The sequence below is a fragment of the Solea solea genome, chromosome 13, assembly GCF_958295425.1.
Source record: "Solea solea chromosome 13, fSolSol10.1, whole genome shotgun sequence".
NCBI classification, from domain to species: Eukaryota; Metazoa; Chordata; class Actinopteri; order Pleuronectiformes; family Soleidae; genus Solea; species Solea solea.
Genome location: NC_081146.1, coordinates 15,623,517 through 15,646,615, shown reverse-complemented (window position 1 = coordinate 15,646,615; position 23,099 = coordinate 15,623,517). Strand labels below are relative to the sequence as shown.

At 43.3% G+C, this 23,099-nt stretch overlaps 1 protein-coding gene across 3 annotated transcripts in view; it reads left to right on the top strand.

Moving 5' to 3' along the window:
• triob (trio Rho guanine nucleotide exchange factor b) overlaps window positions 1–23,099 on the top strand; it is a 98,849-nt gene that overhangs the window by 69,778 nt on the left and 5,972 nt on the right. For 2 of the 3 annotated variants that reach the window (XM_058646948.1, XM_058646949.1), the window contains 26 exons: window positions 838–904; window positions 1,001–1,110; window positions 1,193–1,262; window positions 1,374–1,463; window positions 1,606–1,698; window positions 2,647–2,758; window positions 3,019–3,209; window positions 3,529–3,630; window positions 4,505–4,644; window positions 4,837–4,936; window positions 7,725–7,977; window positions 16,070–16,356; window positions 16,452–16,622; window positions 17,691–17,786; window positions 18,128–18,276; window positions 18,455–18,521; window positions 18,619–18,722; window positions 18,877–18,946; window positions 19,085–19,174; window positions 19,269–19,361; window positions 19,473–19,523; window positions 19,639–19,716; window positions 19,964–20,155; window positions 20,283–20,460; window positions 20,978–21,864; window positions 22,839–23,089. In XM_058646948.1, the coding sequence (XP_058502931.1) occupies window positions 838–904; window positions 1,001–1,110; window positions 1,193–1,262; window positions 1,374–1,463; window positions 1,606–1,698; window positions 2,647–2,758; window positions 3,019–3,209; window positions 3,529–3,630; window positions 4,505–4,644; window positions 4,837–4,936; window positions 7,725–7,977; window positions 16,070–16,356; window positions 16,452–16,622; window positions 17,691–17,786; window positions 18,128–18,276; window positions 18,455–18,521; window positions 18,619–18,722; window positions 18,877–18,946; window positions 19,085–19,174; window positions 19,269–19,361; window positions 19,473–19,523; window positions 19,639–19,716; window positions 19,964–20,155; window positions 20,283–20,460; window positions 20,978–21,864; window positions 22,839–23,089 (4,092 nt within the window). Of the gene's footprint in view, window positions 1–837; window positions 905–1,000; window positions 1,111–1,192; window positions 1,263–1,373; window positions 1,464–1,605; window positions 1,699–2,646; window positions 2,759–3,018; window positions 3,210–3,528; window positions 3,631–4,504; window positions 4,645–4,836; window positions 4,937–7,724; window positions 7,978–16,069; window positions 16,357–16,451; window positions 16,623–17,690; window positions 17,787–18,127; window positions 18,277–18,454; window positions 18,522–18,618; window positions 18,723–18,876; window positions 18,947–19,084; window positions 19,175–19,268; window positions 19,362–19,472; window positions 19,524–19,638; window positions 19,717–19,963; window positions 20,156–20,282; window positions 20,461–20,977; window positions 21,865–22,838; window positions 23,090–23,099 lie in introns of those variants that run through there. The other variant, XM_058646950.1, reaches the window with a different exon arrangement.

Here is a 23,099-nt window from a genome sequence, read left to right as displayed (position 1 = left end):
CTCTTTACATTTTAAAATGCTGGGGATGGCACTAAAATCAACTATGCAGATAAAAGGAGATTTTACTTAGATTCATGAGGCCTACATCAGTGATCCTATCATATTCCACTTTCTCAGTTAAAAAGCATACAGCAAAACCAAGTCACTTTCAAATACAAGCACATCACAGTAATGTTTCAGAACAAAGGGCAGCGACAGACAGACAGACAGACAGACAGACAGACAGCTGTCTGTTAGCACTGCCACAACCAGTGATGACCCAGGTGATGGCCAGGTGCACTGTATCAGTACCATGCAATAAAAGGCACATAAAATAGACACATCTGTCCTTTTACAGACACCACAATCTACAACACAGGCCTTTTTAAATATAATATAATAAACACAGGGACAAACCACAGGCAGACATGTGCTGAGAATATATAACCTTGGAGTTAAACATTGTATTATTAATCCAACTGATTTATTTTTTTTATCACCATATGGACAGTTCAAATATAAAAGGGTTAATTATGGACAGTTTGCTCTCTGATTTATGCCGCGCTAAATCCACTTCAGTGCAGTGTGAGTCAGAGCTGAACTTTAGTCTCTTTTCAGTATCAGTGTCCTTCTCCACACACGGCAACGTGAAGTCAGACAGTCTCACCACCCATTTGTCCCTCGTGGTCGCTCCACTTATGTTAACGTCTGTGACAAAGAATATATAAACCTGCAAAGCAGAGTGAAATGATTCCTCGTGGAAACTGACAGTGAAAAAGCAATTTTTTCTTTTTCGTATATAATCACATATATGACTGATACTGAGCTACAACACGTGTGTGTCACATGACCTTTCAGATTTATAATGGCTGAGCTGATTCAGACAGAAAAAACCTACGTCAGAGACCTACGGGAATGTATGGAGGTAAGTACCTCATAATATTATACGAAACTCACTTCCAAAGAATGAAGGCGGAAAAAAACGATTCAACGACTTGTTCTCTCCTGATGTGGTCTGCAGACGTACCTGTGGGAGATGACCAGCGGTGTGGAGGAGATTCCTCCTGGTATTGTCAACAAGGAACACATCATCTTTGGGAACATGCAGGATCTCTACGAGTTTCATCACAAGTCAGTATATCTTTGGAAATGTAAATAAACGGTGGAAATGTGACATTTACCAGTCAACTCACATCTTTCTTTCTCTCTGCAGCATCTTCCTGAAGGAGCTGGAAAAGTATGAGCAGCTCCCAGAGGATGTCGGTCATTGTTTTGTGACTTGGGTACGAGAACTATTATTTCAGTTTGCTTTTTTATTACTTTGTCCATATAAATGTTGAATACCAAATCTTTTATCACATGAGTAAAATACAGATGCTATTTCTTCTCCTCAGGCTGATAAGTTCCAGATGTATGTGAATTACTGTAAGAACAAGCCCGACTCCACTCAGCTCATCCTGGAACATGCTGGCTCCTACTTTGATGTAAGTAACAACAAGTACTGTACTGCCGTTGTAATTTGTGCTTTGATCATTTGGTGTAAATGCATCTCGCAATACATGAAGACAGAGAGTTGAAATTGTCCAAAAAGGATGAAAGACTGTTTCCTCTTTTTTGTTCTCGCAGGAAATCCAGCAAAGGCATCGTCTTGCCAACTCCATCTCATCTTACCTCATCAAACCAGTCCAGAGAATCACAAAGTACCAGCTCCTCCTCAAGGTATGGCCCAGGAACTGTTTATTATTACTCTTCTTAATAAACCTGCCCTATTCTGGCCTTGTCACTGCACAAGAAAATCTGTTACTAGCCACCAGGTTTCAAATCATGTAAAATTCAACAACATTCTGCTGGAGGAGCCCAAAAGCAGGACACACACTCACACACATATGCACACACATACTCAGTGACTCAGTGGTGGAGCGAGTCGTCTTTCAACAGGTTGTTAGAATTCTAGCTCCGCTGGTCTCAATGCAGATGTGTCCTTGGGTGAGACACTTGACTTCTCCTGGCTGTGTTGACAGCATCTGAATGATGACGTATGAAATATTTTAGCGAGAAAATGCGCTGCACACACACATGTGCTGTATGGATGTGTGAATGGGTGAATGGCAAAACTGTAGACTGGAGACCAAAGCAGCTCCAGGTCGCTATAAGTCAGTGTTCGTACAGAATATAACAGGAAACACTCCAATTGTCAATCCTCCTGTACAATAAACCAAAGGGGACCACATTTGTTGTGACACTTCCCCAATTTTGGTTGCAGTTTAACAAGATACTGTACATAAACACAGTGTTGGTTTAGCCACAGTCCTGCCCTCTCTCCCCCCCCCCCCTTTCTCTATTTTATTATTGTTAGATACTTAATTTCTTCATCTTTAGGACTTTTAAATTTAGTTTTCTGTGTTTTTTGGCATGGAGGTAAAAACTGAGGGTTTATATCGTTATAGCGTTTGGGGAGGATGCTTCATTGAGCTTCAACAAATCCCGAACAGAACACTGGAGAGAAACTGTTTTCAGCCTTTTAATAATTCTTTCCTCCACTGCAATTGTTTTCACATGTTCTCTGCCACTATTTTCTAACATACAGGATATAATGTGTGTGACGTGTCACTGAGTGTGCACTACTAATGCTGCGTACTGTATGTGTCTGTGGCGCTTCTGTTGTAGGAGTTGTTGACCTGCTGTGAGGAGGGCAAAGGTGAGATCAAGGATGGTCTTGAAGTCATGCTGAGCGTCCCCAAGAGAGCCAACGATGCAATGCACCTCTCTATGCTGGATGGTGGGTTTACACACACACACACACACACACATGTCTTATCACGTGGTTATGGTTTTTAAATGCACACGTATACACTCACTCACTTTGTTGTTGTCTGCTGTCTTTCACTTCTTGAATGGACTCACATCAGTCATTCAGCCCGAGTTACTCATCTCTGAGTCATACATAACTTCACTCAACATCACTCCGCTTGACACCCACAAACATTTTTGTACATCACATACAAATACGCCTTTTTCTTAATTGCTTTACCCTTTCAGGCTTTGATGGGAACATAGACTCCCAGGGAGAGCTGATACTCCAGGACTCCTTCCAGGTCTGGGATCCCAAGACACTGATTCGTAAAGGTCGTGACCGACACCTCTTCCTGTTCGAAATGTCCCTGGTCTTCAGCAAAGAAGTCAAGGACTCTAACGGGCGTAGCAAATACCTCTACAAGAGCAAGCTCTTTGTAAGTAATATGCTGTTTTGTGTCTTCAGACTGTTTTTTTCCTTTAACAGCATTTATATTATTTTTGTTCAGTTGTTAAGACAATGGGTCACATAGTTGGTTTCGTGGTTAGCACTCTTTTCAGCATGAAGGTCCGGGGTTGCGTCCCCAGTCCGAACAATGGCCTTTTCTCGAGTACAATTTGAGTGTGATGGTTTTTTGTCTCTATGTCTCCCGAGGCACCATATTTCTTTTGTCATATCAGGTTTTCGGACCACACTTATTTTTATTGAGGCTAAACTCGCACAATTTTTGCTGACATGTGTTTTCGCCTCCGCAGACATCAGAGCTTGGAGTGACAGAACATGTGGAGGGAGACCATTGTAAGTTTGCCCTTTGGATGGGCAGGACCCCGACCTCGGACAACAAGATCGTCCTCAAGGTATCAAGATGTTCCTTTTATTGCTGAAGATGAATTGGTTGTCACTGTGTTGCATCAAACACACATAATAGAGTTAGAATAATTTGCCCTCTGTGGGAACTGTCAAGATTTTCACACAATAAAAAAAAAGAGCCACTCCATATCTGTATATCTGTAGTCTTCCCCCACTAATCTTGCATCGCTCCCTCTCTTCAGCCAAGAAAGTTCACTTCCTGTAGGGGGTGGAGTGTTACTTTCTTGTACTTATTCACTCATTGCCCAGAAATATTAACATAGCCGTTGATGGGTCATAAACCAAACTCACAAGTAACTTGGTGGTTTTCACACAGTGAGTCAGAAGCACTGCTTTATTCAGAGCGTGCATTTGTATGTCTGTTTGACAGAGAGGAAGACAGACACGTGTGGATCCCAGTGAATGCATTCTCTACCGCATTCTCTCTTTCTGATTACATAACTATTAATGGCCATCTCCACGTGTCAGAGCAGCCTGGGTACCACTTGTTGCTAAGTGAAGGAGGAGGAGACGACACAGATGACGGCAGTCATATGCTAAATACAGCGTTGTCGCATTGGCTCTGTGACGTGAATAAACACAAGGCCGATATTTAAAGTCCACAGTGTCTCTGTGGGTCTGTAAGTGGAGCTTAGGAGACACTGTTTGTGTCAGAGTGTGGCTCATGTAGGGACCAGACAGAATTGTACTTAGTTATTCAAGACAAGTGAACACGGCAACTACCTCTGCAGTTAACATCCTTTGTTGTTGAATTGTCTGTTTTTTGTGAGATAGCGAAAAGGGGGGGGGGAAAAAAACGACTCAGGTTATTATGCTGCTGAAAATAAATGAATGTAATGCTCATCATGTGTTGTGTCCCAGGCTTCGAGTATTGAGAACAAACAGGACTGGATCAAGCACATTCGAGAAGTGATTCAGGAGCGAACTGCTCACCTGCGCGGAGCTCTGAAGGAGCCCATCCACATCCCCAAAACAACCACAGCCAAACATAAAGGCAGACGGTGAGCAACTGCATTAGATTCAGTGTCAAGTGTTTTGTATATGCAGCAACAACTGTAATGCAAACATATATATATATATATATATATATATAGTATATTTAAGCATAAGAATCTCAAACTCTATACAGTATGTATCGTAATAAGTCATAATGGCAACAAGGGAATGATTTAAAATATATTGTCCGCTTGCAGGGATGGAGAGGAACTGGACAGTCAGGGAGACGCCAGTAGCCAACCAGACACCATCTCTATTGCCTCTCGTACATCACAGAACACACTGGACAGTGACAAGGTAGGAACACACCTTAACCGGAGCCTCAGAAATGAGGTTCTGCCTCCTTAGAACCAGGATTTGAGGCTCTTGAGGTAAACAAAGCACGGACGCACACACGCAAACACAAACGCACAGTCTCCACGCATAGTAGGAGAACTGAATGACAACTTTTGCTGTCATTGTGTCCCAGTTTCACGCGACGCTCGTCGCAGTTCACTCCGCGTCGTCACATTCATGGCGTCACACAGTGACGTCATCGTCAGAAGCTGCCGCTCGTGTCGAAGTTACTTCCTGTGAAACAATTTAATTTGTGTTAGGAGGAAGACCATCTGACGGAGCCTAAAACCCTGTGTGTTTTTGCGTTAGTGCATCAGCGTGTGTGTGTGTGTGTGTGAAAGAGAGAGAGAATTTTATCTCGGTAGGAACAGAGACACAGCGCTGTGGTTATATCTGGTAATAGCACCACAGAAGGCCAATCCTCCCACGCTCAGTATGAGCAACTGTAATACACACACACACACACACACACACATAGGTTTGCGCAGCTATTCTTCTCAGGACACTGCACCATCATTTGCACAGCCTAAACAAAACCTTATCCATAGTCTTAACCTAACCACATTTCAAACACCATCCGCCTCAAACAGAAATTAGATTCTGCCTCATTAGGACCAGGTACTGGTTTATGGTGACCATGGTTAACGACAGATTTTAAGCCAGAAAAGGTTATATCCAATACACCAGGCTCCAGCACACTTATTACAAGCCTCTGTTTAATTGATGCTGCACTTATTATACAGTTCAGCTGTGCTTGCTTCAATGAGGTCATTGTTTTCACATTTAATTTGGACTTTCCCCCAGCTCAGCCTCATGCACTCCCACTCTTATCTGGGAAATAAGAAAATGAACTTAGCGTGTTTTGCTGGTAGCTGGCCAGGCAAACGGTTTACCACAAAAGCTGTGGTTGTTTCATGTGACACCAACCTGTGTGGACCTGTGTGTCTATTCACACAGTCACTCGTTAATTAGTATTTGATGCCCTCACTCAGCACAAACTCGCATGCATAAACCATGAAACACGTGCATATGCAAATGTTGCGTTTCATCCTTACTTTTTGAATGCCTCTCTCTATCTCGCCTTTTTTGTGTGAGGACTCTCATTCAGGAGGCAGTGACAGTGGCGTGTTTGTGTTAGTGTGAGTGTGAGTGTGTGCCTGTGTTTGTGTGTGTGTGTGTGTGTGCCTATGCTTGTGTGTGTCCGCAGCTTCAGCCTCCCACGCTCTCCTCACAGAGGATGCTCGTCTGTACGCCAGACAGGAGAGCACAGTTTTGAGTCCTCACAGTGATCGATCTCACACTTTGCTTCAAGCAGAGAGTGACGGGCAGTTTTTTATCCCTCTAATTTGCCGGAGTATTTTCTTGTTGTTAAATGGACATTAGTGAGCTAAATTGTTTGACGACACGATTGGATTAACTGCATGACTCCGGGGGAAGAGACGCCCGACAGGGACTGATTTAAGCTTATATAATAGTCATTGTAAGCATCCACAGAGGAGTGCTGTTGGATGACTGCGACTTCTCCGCAAGTCTTGAGTGATTAGTAACAGAACAGTTTTTGCTTCTTAAACTTCTGTTGAAATCGTGAGTGTCTTCTTATCGTGATTCAGAGCAATCTTAGATTACCGTAGACTTTTATGGACTGTAAACTCGCGACTTTTCTCGCAATGAGGGAGTGGAGAATGATGGAGAGGCTGGAGGACAGGAGCTCAAATCCCATTTCTCAGCTCCTCAGCTCTTTGGCTTTACCACACTACCAACGGGTATGTTGCACATGTCGTCATGTAAAGATTTTGCATTATTTTGTGGAAAAAAAAAATATAGCTGCTTGGTATTGACTGTAGCAAATGTATTTATGTATTTATACAATGACAATTATTGATCTTGAAATTATTTTATTTATAAAGTAAAAGCTCCTATGCTGATATAATCATCATTAATTGTTCATAATTCTTTGAAATAAGGTTGTTTTAGTTCCTACACCTGATGCAAACACGTTATAATTCATGAAGAACTACAGACTTGTAACCACTACTGACTAATTTGCAGGTTATAAAGCCATGTTGTTTTTTTTGCATAAGAGAACACAGAGCACTGCACTTTCAGATGGAAAATGCCCCGAAGAAGCCTGAGAGCCAAGTGACTAATTCCACCGCAGATGACAAAAGTCATCAGAGTATCAGAGTCACGTCTTGTTCTGCTGTGTGAGAATGAGTCACATGTGAACTTTTACTTTACAGCACTGCTTGAGTACCTGTGCTTTGAGCAGAGGATGTTGTGTGGGAATAGTCGTTGTTTGCTCGGAGTCTGTTTGATGGCAGAATTCATTTGACTGAATATGATCATTCCTGTGGAATTTTGGTACAATATATCAAGTTTATGTCATGTCTGGCTAAAGTTTCAGTCAAAGCAATGCAACTCCAGTTTGGGGATTTTTAGAGACTGCACACTGTTCTCAAATAGGAGTCTCATTCCGCCTTAGTGAGTTTAGCTTTTCAGTTTATCAATCACACATGATTATTGTTTTTTTCCTGTTCCTATACACATGTATTGACTTAAGGCACCAAATTATTTAGACCCGTTCCTTTTTCAAAAAGGAGTATTGATTATTGAGTAGTCTTCTGACTGTAAGAGTTTCAATGGGAATGTGAAAAGTACACATGTGACCTAAAATATCAACATTTACTATGTACAGTATGTGTATCAGTGAGTTTTTACACATTTCCATTCTGTCCTCCTTTCACTGCAGCTGTCCGGCGGCTGTGAGCTGACGGTGGTGATCCACGACTTTGTGGCCAGTAACGGTGGCTCAAATGGGGAGCTGACGGTGCGCAGAGGGCAGACTGTGGAGGTTCTGGAGCGACTCCACGACAAGCCGGACTGGTGCTTAGTGCGGACCACGGACCGCTCTCCTGCCCAGGAGGGCATCGTCCCCTGCTCCATGCTCTGTATTGCTCACTCCAGGTCCTCCATGGAGATGGAGGGGCTCTTCAACCACAAAGGTAAGATTACAGGAATATTTCCTTTAAACTGCCTAACTCTGCCCAATGCCTTTTTGGATTTTGAAAATGATTCACATGATGAAGAGAAAGGACACAGAACAACAGCTCCGCACATTAAAAAAAAAAAGGGGAGTCTGGGACAACGATCCTCACACTGAGCAGACAAGAAAGTGGTGAGAGAGTGTACCAGTGTAACACAAGCATGGACTAAAATAGCCAATGGCAAAATGTGAATGCAGTAGCTGGTGTTTGGCCAGAGAGAGGCTGATTTTCAACATGTATAATTTCCCTACTTAACTCTAAACTGTGAAGATTTGCATCTGGATCAACAAATAACATTGCTCGATACCTGCATACACTGGTTTTTAGTGGCAAAAACACTGGTTTATGGGTTTAGTTACACTTCATTTTTCTACCCACATTGGAGTTGTGTTGAGGCACATTCTCGCATTACAGAACTATAGGAAGATTAGATTTGTTTAATGTATGAAGTAGCCTGTTTAATCTACTTATCTCACCAAACTGCTTCTTGTCACCTCCATGCAGATCAGTAGAAATAATGGGTGTCTTGTTTGCAAACATAGCACCGGTGCCCTGTAGAACGTTCCCTTCTCATTAGTCAGCTGCTTGCGGAAGCAAGTACATGTATTCCTAGGTGTTGCTATGCGACTGTGGAAGTGAAGCTACACAGCTCTCTTTTAATCATCTTAAAATGATTTTTCAACCTTTGAATTCCCGGGCACATTCACCATCCACAGGTCTCATTAGTTTCAGAGACCCTTGTTTTACATGCGGTGGCGTGTCCATCCACTGCCACAAACATAAAAGACTACGCGGCCCGGTCAGGGTGCCGCCCTGGACGACATGATGCCAGAATCTGCGTCTGTTTCATACACACAGCCTCTTATTAAGTGCAACACTCACTCATCACATCAGGTGTGGTTACAGAAATAGTGTTGAATTATGCGTGCAGGAAATGAAACTCCCATAATTATACTGTAACTCTGGATTGTTACAAGCGTGTAATGTTTACATAGACGCACATTGTACACTCCGCTCCCTTTAAACAGTCGACTGCTTATTAGGGATGCCCATTATGTAGTCCAAAATAAATCTTTGCTCACATTAGGGTTAAAGTAAAGCGAGGGTTACTTAATGAGGTCGTCACCTCCCATCAGAGCAGCTTCAGTGCTCATTTGCATTGAATGTACAAGTCTCTGAACTCTACATGTGGGATCAAAACCATTTTTCTTAAATAGGGTTCCTGACTCCTGACACCCATATAGAAAATATTATTACAATAGCTGCATACTGTTAAGATTATTTCAATAATCCCCTTGTGACAAGAGAATACAAAACCTTTTCCATGCAGACCTGTTTGGAGTTATGAGTCGCTGTCATCACATCTTGATAGAAAGTGCTGCCTGTGCTTTTGTCTCTTTAACATAGAAGAGTGGGTGAAAACTGCTTGTTTCTATGGCAATATAAAATATAAATATTTTGCTGGCTGCCTCTTTCTAATCGCTATGAGAACGCCTGGATTTTGTCTTTTAAAATTACAGGCTGCATGGACTGCAGTTAAAGGAGCTCCACAACTTTGGGATTAGCTGAATGATTTCCAGAAGAGCAGGAAGCGTAGAATTTCCCAACTACCTATTTCTCCAGCCCTCCAGCTTCATTGTCTCTGTTGGCTTACAGAAGCTCTTGATTCTTTCTCTCTCCCTCTCTCCCTCTCTCCCTCGGTTTGGTTGCGCATCGCTCGCCCTTTGTATGAGTGTGTTTGTGTGTGGCCAGAGGGAGTAATGAAAGGGGACCTTTTTCACTGCAGGGGTTGCTGTGGTCAAAAAAAATAAATCTGTTGCTGAGGAGCAGTAAGACATGGATGACCAAAAAAAAACGTCTTTGCTATTTTGTTAGCCTTTTGTGTTCACTGACCAACCATGTAGGCCACTTTGTCTGGAGTTGTGGAAGGGTGACAGTCGAGGGGATGTTTAGTGTCCTGCTGGGTTCTTGGGAATAATGACTGGTTTTCTGTGGGCCTGATGTCCGTTTCTTAAATAACAGAGTCAAACGGAACTGACTGTCTGCAAAGTCAAAATAACGGTGGTTTACGTGGAGTATTTGCTCAGAGTGTGTGTGTGTGTTTAACTCGTCGCCGAAGTTGTGCAAAACGATGCATTCCTTTTAAATCAAGGTTGGATTCCTTTCATTGCCATGCGCTTCACATTTTCATGTTGATTCCTGGAATTCCTCCCCCATTTAGCAAATCAGGTTAACATGCAGGTTTTCACCGTCACAATTAAATGAGTGCAAAGGTGCTCACATAATGACAGTGTGAAAACGGAATTTGTGAGCAGCCGAGTAAATACAGGCCAGTGTGTGTGTGTGTGTGTGAGCGCATCGGTGTGCGTGTTGTTGCAGGGGAGAGTGTGTTTAGAGTCCACGGAGATACAAACAGACACTTAAACAGAGTGATCTCTGTGCCTCTCGCCCGCATAGATGCTCCAGTGTGTGCAGCGTGCAAAGGGACATTATCAGACGAAGTGAAGACATAAAGAGTGTTGCCTATGATGTTTATTTAGTCGTACCTACTAAACTCATGCTCTCAAAAAGGTCTCTGGATTCCTGGAATTTGTAACCCACCACGGAGTAGTGTTGTTGCATTTTACTGTTGCACTTCTGTTTTATAACCGTGTCTTTATTTGTTCCAACGCTGCTGCACAACTTGTGTGCATCCTTAATGCCTTTAAAACTTTACTCCCGCCCCCACAAACTGAGTGGGTGCCTCTACAAAGGGTAATACAGTATATGTGCTGCATGACTTCAGACGTCCCTTTGGAACGGGCGAGGCACAGTGGAGGTTTGCCCAATATCCTCACAGCAGCCCACTCATGAGGGAGGGAGGGAAGGAGATACAAAGAGAGGAGAGAGAGAGAGAAAACATCCTACTCTCTAATGCTGCATTTGGACTTTTTCTTTCTAACCATATGGGACTTTATACTTTCTCTCAATTTCGGGTTCTGTAGAGGAATTTTAAGACGAAGGTTGCATTCCTGTGAGAGTGATGTGAGGGGATATTTCAGAATTCCAGAGGCGTGTCATTTGACTGACATGGCTCGTGGAATTGAGTCCTTTATGTCATTAAACTCGTTTTACACCATGGATTCAGCACAAGGAGGACAATCTGACAACTGCAAGTTCTGGCTTCTGGATCTGGGTAGGTGACTTGATCATGAGTCATTTCCATTTCTTCTGCTTAGGCTGGGTAAAAAGCTCTTTCTTTGCCTTTTAGATTTAAGACTTTATTTAATAAGAGTTTGATAGACTGCAGTCTCTTTGTACAGTTTTTTTTTTTTACTATACAGTGGAAAAGGACGGGAAAACAAAACATTGGAAAATATTTCATGATGATGAAGATGCTGTCAGCGCGCAGGATCTTTAAGTTTGATTAGAAATTCTGCAGTTTCAAGTGTGACAGTGAATGTAGTTCTCTTCCTTAATGTTTTACAGCTTGTGCTTGTTTGTTTCACAGTAGATATTTTCATCTGGGTGTAATGCAGAGGGTGTTCCCCAGTCAAGAGTGGATTATGTTGTGAACGTGATATTATGCCAGTGAAAGTCATTTGGTGAATGCACCATTAGGTGATGAGATATTAAAGCGGCTGCAAGCGCATTGATAAGATAATATCTTTGAGCTGATCTTATCTGTACATCAGGTCTGGTTGGTGCTGCACAGATGGATAGAGGCTGTCGTTGTGTTGTATCCAACTAAGAGTAGGACATAATGAGGTCACACTGAATAGAAGAGAGAAAAAAAACAGAAGCTGAATGTTCCGTTTCTATTGAAAGTTTGCCTGCCTTAAACAGCCAGATAAAGCATTTAAAAACACCAGAATATGACTGCGTCCCAGCCAGCATGTGTAGTGGGTGGTCTCTAAAGCCTGCATCTCCCATCCCATCTCCACACCCTCCCTAACTACGGCTGTTGGCAAGAATTTTCCAGCACTGTCCACATTTTAACAGATCAGTCAGGCAAACCCCCCCCCCCGGAGCTTCTGCCCCTAAGAGCACGTACTCGTCCACACCCGCTGAAGTCCATGTTCGTCGGTGTGTTTGTATCACTTCTCCCGGGAAAGATAAGACCACACCAAAGATGCTCCCCTGGTGACACCTCTGGAATCTCAGGCATGCTACTGTGGAGCTACACTGCCTTTTGGGATCACTCCGGTTGTACAGCAGGCCCCTCCCTCTCTTCCTATTCTGAGTAACAGGCAAACACACGCTGAGTTGTAAATCTGGCATGTTCTTTGCATTAGCGTGAAGGAGGAGTGGCTGAGTTATGGCGGCGGCGAATACGTAGTAGAGACCCATCTGTTGGACTCTTGGTGGGTTCCATCTCGGAGCCATCGGCCCAAATACTAAAAGGATTAGAAGTTCACATATGAGTCTCCCTTGCCTCTGCAGATTGAGTATCAATGTAGATGTTTCATGTTGTCACATGACCTTTGAACATCTGTTCATGTGCACATGTGTAATATGTATCGTGTGCCAAACATTAGAGTTGCATGAAGATATAGTCTGTTATCGTCATAGGCATCTCTTATTATCAAGGATTTCACTTTTAATGCCCGATATTTTAGTCTAAATTCAAAAACAATGATGATATTAATAAAGATAAGATGTGTACCCTCTGAGCATTACAGAGTAATGCCAGCTTCAAATATATGTGACAAATTTGCCAGATGGGAGTGATGGGACGAGCTAATATTTGCAGTTAGTTACAGGAATTGGAATTGGTGCTGCTTGTGAAAGTTCCAATTTCTGCTTGAAAGGTGCAGAGGCAGTTAAAGATCTTTGAAACTCCTATTTCATTATTAATTTTGTCTTGATATCTTTGGGAATCATGTTTGCATCAGTTGCGGCAGTTTAATTACTAGATTAATCAGAAGAACTGCCTGTTTTTGTGACTCAAATGAGATAACCACATGAAAATAATGGTTACAAGAGATTAAAAGAGAAAAAGCCACCAAGCAACCAAAGTTCCCATGAGCAAATGCCTGACCAGCTGTCCTTGAGATGTCTCATTGATGAAATATACCCTACAGGGCAAAGGTCCAAGGTCATACCCTCTGTGTGTATGAGTGTCTCAAAGGTTATTTTCCACTGAGGAGGAATTTGTTAAGGCTTCTGACCCCATGTTTCATCCATTGTTAACACAACCTCTTCCGACTAACCAGAGTACACAGATGGAACTAAGTACCAAAGTCAGAGTGGGAATATTTCACTCCTTCGCATAATGGACAGGAGGTGGGCGTCTTTCTTCTTTATTTACCAAAGTAATCATAGTATGCATGGTTTTCTTCTTACTAAAGTTACATTTTAAATCCATCTCGTTAACTAAATTTGAATATTGCCAATATCCTTAACAGCTGAGATCATGAAGACGTTGATTTTTCTCACTCCTTGGATGTTTTAAAAGGAATAAATGCAAGTACTTCTCACCACAAGCCCAACAGGGATCAAATGACGGTGTTAAATATGTTTTGGCAGAATTTGCAGGGCACCCTGTGATGTACAACAGCTGACGTGTACCTGCTAAAGTCATGTGGGCATGTCAGGTTGTGACCCCAGCATGCCTGCAGGATACACGGTCGGTTTGCTCTACATGGGAAGTCCAGACCCTCTTCTCGTCTCTCGCAGGTCGACAGTGTCTTAATGAAATTCCAGAAAAGGGGTCTGGTTTACATATAAAAAAGCAATACATGTGTGCTGGTTAAGTGGCTTTTAAAATCCCCAGTAATGCAGGAAGCACTTATAATAACAACAACGTGTAAAACCTATTGGTATTGGTCTATAAGTAATAATAAGTAAGGTTGAGTTTTGATAGCCCTTGGAGACCAACCGTAAATGCAAAGGAACTGTGAGTCATCAGAATTATAGCCTTAAATAGGCGCCATGATTTTTACCCATGACTAAAACATTCCAGGGAGGGATTGTAACAATCGACCGTGACTCTGGTTTTCATTTAGTTCTGCAGGGGAAATAGTTAAGGCAGGTAAATCACACAACCCCCCCCCCCTCGAAGTGTACTAAGCATTGAGATTGCATCAGATTGCCTTAGGTCAAGATACACAATACCCTCACACCTCCTGCCATCGTTAAATGGGAACTTTGGATAGGATTTATACCCGAAGCAGAACACTCACTCCGCCTTCCCTTTCACCGGGAAATGCAACAGTATCTCTGTGATGAAATCCGTCTAACATCCCAACACATTCATGTTGTTGTTCGCCTCAGTATTAGCTGAACTCGGGTTATACGAAAGATTTAATCAAATGACCCGGGCTTTGTCAAAATGATACGTCTGACTGAAGATTGCTTCAGTGTCTTAACAAACATGGCCTGATGTGGGAGATGCTGGCTATTCTGGGAACTGTGCTTTCTTCTTCCTTTGCGTGCAGTGTTAAAACACATGCTTCATATCAGCAGTGCAGTAAAAAAAGAAAAAAATGAAAGAAAGAAAGAAAGAAAGAAAAAGGTGTCCTAGAGGCTCAGTCTCTGATGTGCAGATGCATTCATTCACTTAACAATGCGGGTCTTTGCTAAAGTGTGCAGTAAAGGACGGCAGGATTTCCACACCTGCCATTCGTAAAAAGCCATTCAGCTTGGTCCCGTGGCTTAATCGGTAGCAGCTGCATGTTTTAAAGTGACTTTAGTAGATAAATGATGGAGAGGCTTAAAGCCTGAATCTCTCAGACCTTTTGTTCCCCACGTCAAGCTGCTGCCCAGTATCCTAAATAAATAGTATTGTCTTGCTTTGAATCTAAAGTTATTGTAGTGAATTTGAGAAAAGAATATCTCACTGTTTCTCATTCTCTGTGATGTGATGCAAGCAGTTCAATACGGAGTGATGTGGGAGGAGAGTTCCACCTTCAAGTCAACTTCAGCCCCCATATACATGCGCTCAATGTTGTACTTAGGCCGCGCGTGTTCAGATGCTTTCATGAGAACGCTGTATTCCTGGAACACTTTGTGTCCCATTAGGATATTTGGAAGTTCGTAAAAAGTGCTCTCCAGATCCTCGGGTGAGAGCTTTTATCTCACTCTTTTGAATTGGCTGCAGAGTCATTGACTTTGTCCAATCATGTATCACCTTTTGCTGAACTGTGAAGTCACGCAGGGGCGGTGAAAGGTTGTGTACAGACATTGTTGTGTGGTGTAATCATGCTGCACTGTGTGAAGAGCGTGAAAACCCTGTCAAGGGAGCAGGGTTGATGAGAGGACTGGACAAAAGGAAGGAAGGAATGAGAACAGGAGTGATGAGCAGACAGGTTGAGGCAGACAGATGTTGAGCATTCAGACAAAGCCTCAAGCATCTCTTTATCCCGTGTTATTTTCACATTGCTCAATTTCCACTGCAACAAGAGCTTTCCTCCTACTGATTCCCAGTGGAGCCATCACTGTGAGGGCCAGCCTGCCCACTGTACACAACACAAGCAAACAAACACATGTCCATAAATCTTTATCATATACAGTCTCCTGCCTCAGGCACATACTGTATTGTTTTCCACACTTTGTCATTTCCTTAAGGAGGGATTGCTTACACCTTAAATGTTTGTATAAAATGGATTTGCTATGTATAGTACATGTTGTTTTTTTTAGATGCAATTTACAATGAGTTGTGGTGTTTTTAGGAGCTCCAGACATGATTAATCAAAGGAAGTAGTTGTTACTTAGAGTTGAATTCTGAATTAAAAGACCCATCAGTCAATGTAAGACTAAAAGATCCAATCAGTCAGTCATGATTTTTGGTGGGAATTGCCTTGAGTATCTACCAATACAGTCTTTATACAAAATGACATTTAACTTTTTTCTTCATTTATCTTAAAAATAAGCCCACAACTCACATGACATTCACTCATATCCTGGTCACATGGTATATGTCTCTTTACAGCCTGTGCATTTTATGTTTTTCTTTTACCGACCGACATGCAATCCAGTCCATTTGACCGATATCGGACAGTTACCAATACTGAATATCACATGGGCTCATTCCTGCTATTAATCTCCTTTGTTCCTTTCCCTCCTTCAGACACTTTGTCTGTATCCAGTAACGACGTGTTGCAGCCAGGCTCCAGCCAGACTCTGGGCCCCCACAGCTCTCCAGGGCCCAAACGTCCTGGGAATACTCTGAGGAAGTGGCTGACCAGCCCCGTGCGGCGACTCAGCTCTGGCAAAGCGGATGGCCACGTCAAGAAACTCGCCCACAAGCACAAGAAGAACCGTGACGGCACAAGGAAGAACATGGACATAATTCCTGGCTCACAGAAGGACTCTGATGACAGTGCTGCCACGCCACAGGACGAGACGCTGGAGGAAGTAAGAATGGATGAAGAATCTGAGAGATTTTTTAACACCCAGTTCGGCCTCTGATTGTCCCTGAGAGTCATTGTTCCTTGTTTTTCTCCCTGAAGCGTATGCGCAATGAGGGGCTGAGCAGTGGTACCCTGTCCAAGTCTTCCTCCTCAGGCATGCAGAGCTGTGGCGAGGAGGAAGGGGAAGAGGGGGCTGACGCCGTCCCTCTGCCTCCTCCTATGGCCATCCAACAACACAGCCTGCTTCAGCCCGACTCTCAGGATGACAAGGTTGGTGGCTCGATAAACAAGCAAGCTGTAACTATGATGATGACACACATTGTTTTGCAGAAGACATGATGTACAGACACATCTTAGACAGCTCAACCAGAACAAGCTGATTTATTTGTTTTTGTACTTGGTTTAAATTGAGCCACACATTTATTTGCTTCATCAGCGATGTGGTTGCACACAAATACAAATATATAAACAATAATTGGGAGCAGGGTTAAAAATGTAAAAAATAAGAGAACCTTACAAAGACTTAAACCCAAAGTATATTTTTCTTCCTAGGGAGATGCTTATTTAATTTTTAATAATAATTTACTAACAATTTAACTAACAATAAAAGAGGTAAACTTTTACTTTGCACTAATCATTTTTCTTCTTTTCCTTCTATTTTCTTGATGGTTGCATGCTCCTTCCTTCAGCATTACGTTGATTTCTGTTCTGCTTCTCTTCTCACCCAGTTTCCTTATCTTTCCATGTAAAACCATGTCATCATCTACACATTCGCTCCTTCATTGTTTCAATTTTTGTTTTGTGTTGCCTTTTTCACATTTTCTTTCACAAACAAAACGTCATTTAATGGAGTGTACTTATACTTCTCTGGCTGAAGTGTATACTCCACATCCACATGTTCTGCAGGTCTGGGTCTTTATGTGGTTAAATGATAAATCCCCCTGTTGTGTACTGAGGATCCTGTTGCAGAGGTAAAATCTCTACCCCGTGGAGTGTTGAGCAACACTGTTTGCTGTGTATAAGCTCTTTTATCAATCATGGAGCTCATGTTTGAAGAGCAGTCCAGTCCCAGAGCTTGCCCTTTACCTAAACCCCCCCTCATAATCTCTGTTTGGCTCCAACTTGGCCCCAATTAACCATTTTATCAGGGAGATCCCACCCACCAGTCCTTATTTGGACATGTGGAATATCGAGGTCCAAACACAGCAATGGTGAGCCTGATCACATACAACGTCACACAGTCAATGAGAATGCATTGCACACCTGTATGCCTGCAGCAACACCAAGTCTCACAGAGTCCAAGTCTCATACTTCAACGTATCGCTTATCTCTTTTTAGTCTGCCTGCCGTCTCTCCGCTCGTCCCAGTAGTTCTGAGACGCCCAGTGCTGCAGAGCTGGTCAGTGCCATTGAAGAGCTGGTGAAGAGCAAGATGGTGAGATGGAAATCATAAGTCCAACCTCACAAGTACACGCAAATGTGGCACATTTGTCCATGGAACAATTTTAATTGATGTCTGTACAATCACACACACACACACACACACACGGCGTCATAGCCTACTCGTCAGCTGTCAGGACTGTGACTCACTGTGCCAGCTGTCCCCTGTTCCAACAAATGGCTTTTGCACTCTGGCCAACACCCCAAAACACACGTCCAACAAATACTGGCCTACATACCACATACCAATATAATGATGACTCATTGTCATCCACTTACTGAGAAACCTCTGGTTTTTTAATCTTTTTTTCCTCCCTCTGTTTGTGTCCTCCTTAGTCTCTGGAAGATCGGCCCAGCTCTTTGTCAGTGGAGCAGGGCGACAGCAGCTCGCCTTCCTTTAACCCTTCTGACAACTCCCTCCTCTCCTCCTCCTCGCCCATCGATGAAGTGGAGGAGCGCAAGTCCGGTTTCTTCAAGAGGAGACAGTAAGTTATAAGCCAGGGAAGTGTTAGCGCTCCGATAAACAAAAGCTGCTTGAGTCCAATCAGTTAATCATGTTTGTCCGCATTTGTGTGCTTATATGGAGCACTTCTGATGTGCGTCCACAGCCGAGTGCATCGCGTTTGTATTGCGCAGTGACAATTTCTGTTTCCTGTCTGGTAGTTATGTGCTTCTGGAGCTGGTGGAGACCGAAAGAGACTATGTTAGGGATCTGGGATCTGTGGTTGAGGTAAAGTATTCAATCTGAGCTTTTAAATGTTCCATTTTTTTGTAAGTGTTAGCTGCATATTTAAAAAAAAAAACAAATGACCTTTTTGTCATCTCAGGGTTACATGTGCAGGATGAAAGAAGAGGGAGTTCCAGATGACATGAGAGGAAAAGACAAGATTGTCTTTGGAAACATCCATCAGATCTATGACTGGCACAAAGAGTAAGTGGATCGTTCAATTCCTCTGCAAATATACAGTATATATATATATATATATATATATAGATTTCAATGACTGTATTGAAACACACAAAGGTTGTCACGTTCTTGGGCAGATAAAATCACGTGTTTCTCTTCTCCCATGGTGTGACAACAGTTTCTTCCTGGCAGAACTTGAGAAATGTTTAGAGGATCCTGACAGGCTCGCTCCTTTATTTGTCAAACAGGTGTGTAACTGCTTGGCATTGACTTTTTATTTTTTTTTATCCCAACATACTGACTGAAAAATGATATTTTTTAACCTGTAGATTTGGTCTCACATTTTAAAAGCTGCCTTTTTTTTCCTGGCCTTGTTTCATCTACAGGAGCGGAGGCTACACATGTATATCGTGTACTGCCAGAACAAGCCCAAATCAGAGCACATTGTGTCTGAATACATTGACACTTACTTTGAAGTAAGACTATTAAACCTTTTCACCAATTTTCCATGTTGTATTGATCACTATGTAGTTTTTGCTCGAGATAATAATGTATTTTTCCCCTCATTAGGATCTAAAGCAGCGACTGAGCCACAGACTGCAGATCACTGACCTGCTCATTAAACCCGTTCAGCGCATAATGAAGTACCAGCTGCTTCTGAAGGTAAATCTGCCACAGTGTTTCTTACCCTGCAGGAAGCATTTAAGTGATAGATAAGTACTCCCCATGTTGATCAGCAAAATCAATATTTCTTAAAACCTTTTAACTCCACAGGATCTTCACAAAATTTCTAAGAAAGCTGGAGTGGACACAACCGAGCTGGAGGTGAGACAAAAGTGATGAGGCCTGAACAACACAAAGGAGCAGGAGAGGTTTTGATGAACTCTTATGGAGGGAATTTGTTTCTAAGGGTTTGTTTTCCTCCCGTATTCCTCTTTAGAAAGCTGTGGAGGTGATGTGTGTGGTCCCCAAGCGCTGCAATGACATGATGAATGTCGGGCGCCTTCAAGGCTTCGATGTAAGATCTCACTTCAGTGTGTGTCTGTGTTCAGACAACTGTACTAAATGGGATAAAGTAGTCAAGTAAACTGTTTATATTTTGTAGAAATTCATTTCTAATTTAGCCACTAGGTGCCACTGTGCGCTCGTGTTTGCAAAGCTACTGTAAGTGCTAGTATGTAGTTTGTTATTTTGTTTTTGTTTGTTCTTTATGATTATTTAAGTAATGAAACCTATTGAAAACAACCCTCTATTTCTTTCCTTAGGGTAAAATTGTGGCTCAGGGGCGATTGCTCCTTCAGGACACCTTCATGGTTTCAGACCAGGATGGAGGACTTTTGTCCAGAATGAAAGAGAGAAGAATCTTTATGTTTGAACAGATTGTCATCTTCAGTGAGCCCATAGACAAAAAGAAGGGCTTCTCTAGTCCTGGCTACCTCTTCAAGAACAGCATCAAGGTAACTGAGGCCCATTTAGGGGGTGGGAAGGTTCAATGAAGCTAGATATAGAAAATGACCCCCGCTATGTTCTTTTAATTCTTTATCCCTATCACTTCTTTTCTTCCACACCCTCCCACTGCTCCAGGTGAGCTGGCTGGGTCTAGAGGAAAATACAGATGACCCCTGCAAGTTCACACTTACTTCCAGATCATCCAGCGGTAACCTGGAGAGGTACACTCTCCACTCAACAAGCCCTGGAGTCAGTCAGGTCTGGATCCACCAGGTCAGCCAGATACTGGAGAACCAGCGTAATTTCCTCAACGGTATGACTGTTTACAAGTTTAGCTTTTTCTACAAATTATTCAGCCTCTTTGAACTTACAGTTAATGTCTGAATTTGGTTTCTACAACACAACTTTTTTGAAATTCTCCTCATGTCCTGGTAGTCATCAATGAATAAAGCTGTTTCCAGACACTTACCATGCTGGATATTTTTCCCTTTTTTCCCCAGACAGCTTTATTTACCAATGGCTATTTGGGCATGAAGAAAATAATAGAATAGATAAAGCAATTAGAGAGCACAAATCTCTCTCCATCCATTTCCACTCCCGGAACACCACCAAAATCGAATCATTTCTTCCTTGGGCCATAACCTAAATTCCCAGAAAATCTCATTTAAATCCATTGTTTACTTTTTGAGATATGATGCTCACAGACAAACAATCAAACAGAAAAACATAACCTCATTGGCAAAGGTAATTTTGGACTCAAGCTTTAAGAATTAACACAAAACTAATTTTTGTGAGATGAATCAAGTCTTGCCCCTCCTCCTCTCCCACAGCTCTGACATCCCCCATAGAATACCAGAGGAACCATGTGGGTGGCAGCGGCTCAGGTGGTCCACCCAGCAGTAGCAGCAGCAGCATTGGAGGCCTACCAGGAGGCAGCAGCTCCAGTAGTACCTCCAACATGGGAGCAGGAGGTGGCGGTGGTGGCTCTGGAGGATCAGGGAGCAGCTCCTCTTCTCTGTGCGGCCCTCGCTCCCGACCCTCCCGCATCCCCCAGCCTTCCTCACGCCTCCCCCAGCCTGTACACCACCACCACCCCCCGGGCCCTGAGGGGCCCGACAGATCAGCAGGTATGTGGTCACCTTGCCACCCTCAGCCCCTCTCCTCTCTCCCCTTCTCAGACCCCACCATTAATGGAGAGCTTTTAACCTCAGAGGTCCCTAAAATGAGGATGCTGGATAATCCTCACGGAACTAACAGTAATAACAGTAACAGGTCATCAGGCAGCATGGACGGCAGGCATGGTCACGGAGGCTATGAAGAAACTCCGAAACATCAAACAGCTGTACCACAGATGGCTGTGGCTCCACTGAATTTGCCCCAGAAAAGCCCTCGCACTGGGACAGTTTCTTCTCTGATTTCGCCTCAGTCCCCTGGAGGAGGAGGAGGAGGGAAGGAAATGTTTGTCCCCTCCAGTCCAGCTCATAAATGCAACACTTTCTGGGCTACAGTCCCGACAATACCTCCCTCTCATGCCAGTCGGCCCGGTTCCTTCTCCTACCCTAATGACAGTGGTAGTGGAGGGGACTCATTGGGCAGAGGAAGCCATGGGACGGCGCCCTCTCATCACCGCCATTCCACCCACAGTAAGGACATAGACCGCATGAGTACCTGCTCCTCCACCAGTGAGCAGTCCATACAATCCACCCAGAGCAACGGGGTAAGATGCTAAGTCGAGGCCCAGGCTTCAGTGAGGCCTAGAGCTACTCATTTAGTGACTAACCCTGACTTCACTGACTGGCTGTCAAGTCAGTCACCTCACGCTGGCTCTGAGAATGGCTTATTCAATGCAGCAACTACTGCAGTGGAGATTAACGGCTATCTGTGTACACTAACTCCACCGACACTATGTGTGACACAGAATTCACAAGTTCTCCCAGAGTGTACTAACACAATGTGGATTTAACTCACCGAGCAACTGCTGCATCTGCTTTCTACGACTCTTTGTCTGAGTTCCATATTGCGTGCACTTCTCTACTTCGGCTAATAGACACTAACAGTTACCAAGTGATTTTTAAAAACACGTCTCTCTTGCTTTTTTCTCCTTTTCATCAATTTTTTTCCCTTTGGAGCCTTCCTGTGCAATAACCCCTGATCTCTGGTCCACACCTTTACGAGAAGCTCTTTCTCTTTCTAACCTCCTTTCCTTCTTTTTGCCTAGCTTTTAAGCCAGTTTAGTCTGAAGCTTGCCGTTTTCACCCTTGATTCAAGACCAGCTGATGGTTGCTCAACTTCAAACTGCTCTGAAACACGAGGCCTCACGTTTCAACATCTCTGACCTGAGGATCATAACCTCTGTTTCACCACCTCTCAGAACATAACTGCTGTCTCATATATTGACTTCTCAGCCGCCATCACCGTAAACGAACACAGCTGTTTAAACAAATCTTCTGCAAGATGAACATTTTGCAGTGTTTCTCTCACCGCATGCATCAATAGTAGGGACATATGCGTGTTAACGTCAATCAAATCATGGATTTGATTGTTTGGAAGCCACTGATATGCATCTGTGTCGTATATCCCTATTTTAACATGTGCATTGGTTGGTGTCTTTGTGTGTGCAGTGAGTCCTACATTGTGTTGTATTCAAACAGTGCTGTGTATTAAAGTTGTCACGATCCTCTTCTCCGATAGAGTGAAAGCAGTAGCAGCAGCAGTGTGTCCACCATGTTGGTGACCCAGGACTATGTGGCAGTGAAGGAGGATGAGATCAGTGTGGTGCAGGGGGAAGTTGTCCAAATGCTAGCCAGCAACCAGCAAAACATGTTCCTGGTGTACCGGGCGGCCAACGAGCACTGCCCTGCCGCCGAGGGCTGGATTCCTGGTTATGTGCTAGGACATACATCATCCTCCACCACACCCGAACTCCCAGAAGGAACCATCAAGTAAGGAGAA